The sequence below is a fragment of the Octopus bimaculoides genome, chromosome 12 (genome assembly GCF_001194135.2).
Source record: "Octopus bimaculoides isolate UCB-OBI-ISO-001 chromosome 12, ASM119413v2, whole genome shotgun sequence".
Lineage (NCBI taxonomy): Eukaryota > Metazoa > Mollusca > Cephalopoda > Octopoda > Octopodidae > Octopus > Octopus bimaculoides.
Window position 1 is genome coordinate 62,295,535 of NC_068992.1, and position 3,419 is coordinate 62,298,953.

General features: G+C 37.5%; 1 protein-coding gene across 3 annotated transcripts in view; it reads left to right on the forward strand.

The window, feature by feature from the left end:
* The window catches only part of LOC106867565 (acetylcholine receptor subunit beta-like 1), a 347,593-nt gene that overhangs the window by 322,954 nt on the left and 21,220 nt on the right, over positions 1-3,419 (forward strand). For all 3 annotated transcript variants that reach the window (XM_052972219.1, XM_052972220.1, XM_014912475.2), the window contains one exon: positions 2,828-2,872. In XM_052972219.1, the coding sequence (XP_052828179.1) occupies positions 2,828-2,872 (45 nt within the window). The remainder of the gene's footprint in view (positions 1-2,827; positions 2,873-3,419) is intronic.

A 3,419-nucleotide genomic window follows, 5' to 3' on the forward strand; every position in this document is an offset into this window, starting at 1 on the left:
GCTACACCTACCTACTGCTTCTGACTCTACTGTTGCTACAGCTGGGTCTGTCAACTTCCAGTATGTTCTACTGGAACAGCTGTCTGTTATGTAATATACTGAACACTTTCTCCAACATACAGGACCCTGGAGACTCTTTCACCCTCTCTCTCCCTCCCTCCCTCCCTCTCTTTATATCTCTGTCTCTCTCTCTCTCTTTCACTCTCTCGTATTTCTGCCTCCCTCTCTCACCCACTACATCTCTCTCTGTCTTTGTCACTCTCTTTGTATTTATCTGTCCCACTCTCTCATTCGTTATATGTCTGTCTCTCTCTGCCACTCTCTCTCTGTCACTCCATATATCTCTTTTTCCCTCTCTCACTCACTATTTCTCTGTCTCTCTCTCTGTCACTCCATATATCTCTTTTCCCTCTCTTTCTCTCTCTCTGTCACTCTATATATCTCTTTTTCCCTATCTCTCTGTCTCTCTCTGTTTCTCTGTTACTCACTCTATATATCTTTGTCTCCCTCTTTATATTTTGTCTGTCTGTCTGTCTGTCTCTTTGACATTCTCCCTCTCTATCTCTCTCTTTTTCTCTTTCAATGTAACTCTTCCTTTATTTCCTCCCCTTCTCTCTCCCCCTATCATTCTATTATCACTCTATAACTGCTTATATTAAAAGACAGTGTGTGTGTGTGTGTGTGTTTGGGCAAGCATGTGTGTGTGTACATTGGTAGTATGTTTATTTTGTATGAATGTGTTTGCATTTTCAAGTGTTGGTATGTGTGTATACATGTGTACATGCTTAAGCCTGTGTGTAAAAGTGTGTTTTATTGTGTGTGTGTGTATTTTAATCTGTTATGTTTAAGTCTTTGTATAGAAATGTGTTTTACTATGCATGTGTGTGCTGTATGTGTGCATGTGTACATTTAGGTATGTGTGGATGTGTACTCTGTTATGCATGTATGTATACACATACTTTTGTATGTATGTGCAGGCGTAGCTGTGTGGTAAGAAGGTTGCTTCCCAACCACATGGTTCTAGGTTTAGTCCCACTGCATGGCACTTTGGGCAAGTGTCTTCTACTATAGCCTCAGGCCAACCAAAGCCTTGTGAGTGGATTTGGTAGACAGAAACTGAAAGAAGCCCGTTGTATGGAGATATATATATATATGTATGTATTTGTGTGTCTGTGCTTGTCCCATCACCATCGCTTCACCAAGCATTTTGCCTGGCGTGCTAACGATTCTACCAGCTTGCCACTTTAATAATAATATTAATAATAATAAGCATCTGAAAACCTTAGAAATAACCTACATATTCCGTAAAGTAGTCTGTCTGTCTGTCTGAGGTCCTTGTTGTGACTTGACAAATAGTACGAACCCCTGGTAGACATAATATCTTCAATCAACAACCTCACGATATTGTATACTGTGCAACATCTGTAATAATAATAATAATAATCTTTTCTACTGTTGGCACAAAGCCTGAAATTTGGGGAGAAAGGATTAAGTCAATTACATTGACCCCAGGGTCTCAACTGGTATTTATTTAATCGACCCTGAGAGAATGAAGGGCAAAGTCAACCTTGATGGAATTTGAAATCAGAACTTCAAGATGGACGAATGCATTTTGCCCGGTGTGCTAACGATTCTGCCAGCTTACTGCCTTAATAATAATAATAATAATAATAATAATAATAATAATAGTAAATAATAATAATAATAGTAAATAATAATAGTAAATAATAATAATAAATAATAATAATAATAATAATAATAATGCCCTAATGCAGTTCCAAGCAGTGGTTCTCATGGCTTTTGATGTTAATTGATTGGAAGTGTCATCATGTACATTATTTTGTGGTGATATAGAAGATGGACTACAGTAAAATTCTGCTCAATACCACAGATTTGCTTGTCAGTTGTTTGACCTTAACCAGTTGAGCATTTCCCTTGGTGGCTGATGATATGTGCATCTCTGATCATGAGCAGAAGCAGTGGGGGAGCATTATAACCATGTGTTGAGAGGCATTCTTTGGAGTTTGGATAATTCACCTGTGGAAACATGGGTGTTTCGTTCAACATCCTTAAACAAACATTATTCAGGGACCTTTTGAGCGGGATGGTTTACTCGACCTGAAGAGAATTTTAACTGGGTCCTACCTGCAAGGTCATGCACCGTTTACTTCGATATAAGATGGCCATGTTGATCACATGTGGTTGTGATGCATATGTTTGGTGTACCCTTATCAGATGGGTAGTCATAATGGGTATATTGGGCTTTATATAATTGTACCCCAGTATCACTTTGATGGCATGCACTGCTCTCTCACTCAATAATAATGATAATAATAATAATAATCATAATCCTTTTCTACTCTAGGCACAAGGCCCAAAACTTTTGAGGGAGGGGCCCCCAGTCAATTAGATTGACCCCAGTATGCAACTGGTACTTAATTTATAAACCTTGAAAGGATGAAAGGCAAAGTTGACCTCAGCGGAATTTGAACTCAGAATGCAAAGACAGATGAAATACTGCTAAGCATTTCACCCCACGCACTAATAATAATAATAATAATAATAATTAATAATGCCAACATTTGGAACCAAGTTTCTAAAGGTTTCTATTTGGCAATAGAATGTTTTGACAGTAAACAATGGTAGGACCATAGAAGCTATGTGAATATTTTAAGCTGTTCCCCATTGCCATTGGTGACTCTCTAAACCATATTATGTTAAGACTGGGAGCTTACTCTCCATATTTTAGGGTGACAGTTTAGATATAATACACATACATGTATATATATTGCTATGAAATTAATTTTTTTCCCTCTCTTTTGAATAGGATGAGAAAAATCAAGTTATGAAAACTAATGTTTGGCTCCAGATGGTGAGTACCTCACAAAGTTATTTTCATTTTGTTTTCTTATTTTTGTTTTATTTTTTGCAAATTACTCTGCACATTGGAGGTGGTTTTGAAGATGAGGCTGATGATTATAAGGATGCTGCTGATGATGATGAGGGTGATGTGATGAGTGATAATGATGATGGTGATGATGTTGGTGGTGGTCGTGTTGGTGTGGTAATGGTGGTGGTGGTGGTAATGATGAAGACAATGATACTGAAGGTGGCAGTGGTTATGATGATGATATTGATGATGATGATGATGTAGTGTTGATTAATGTTGGCATTAGTCCAGAATTGTTGGCTGCAAACGTTATCGAGTTTCAACAGCAAAGTACTCCGAGTTTAAATAACCCCAGAGTCTATGATTTGCAATAACCATCTTAATTGCATACAGCACTCAGGTGTATCTACAACAAATCAGAAAAGGGTAAGAGAGGGCACAGAAGCAGACATATAAGTCAATGAAAAGGACTGCAATGAAAGCTAAAAGTACATGCATAGTATGTACTTTTATATATATATATATATAT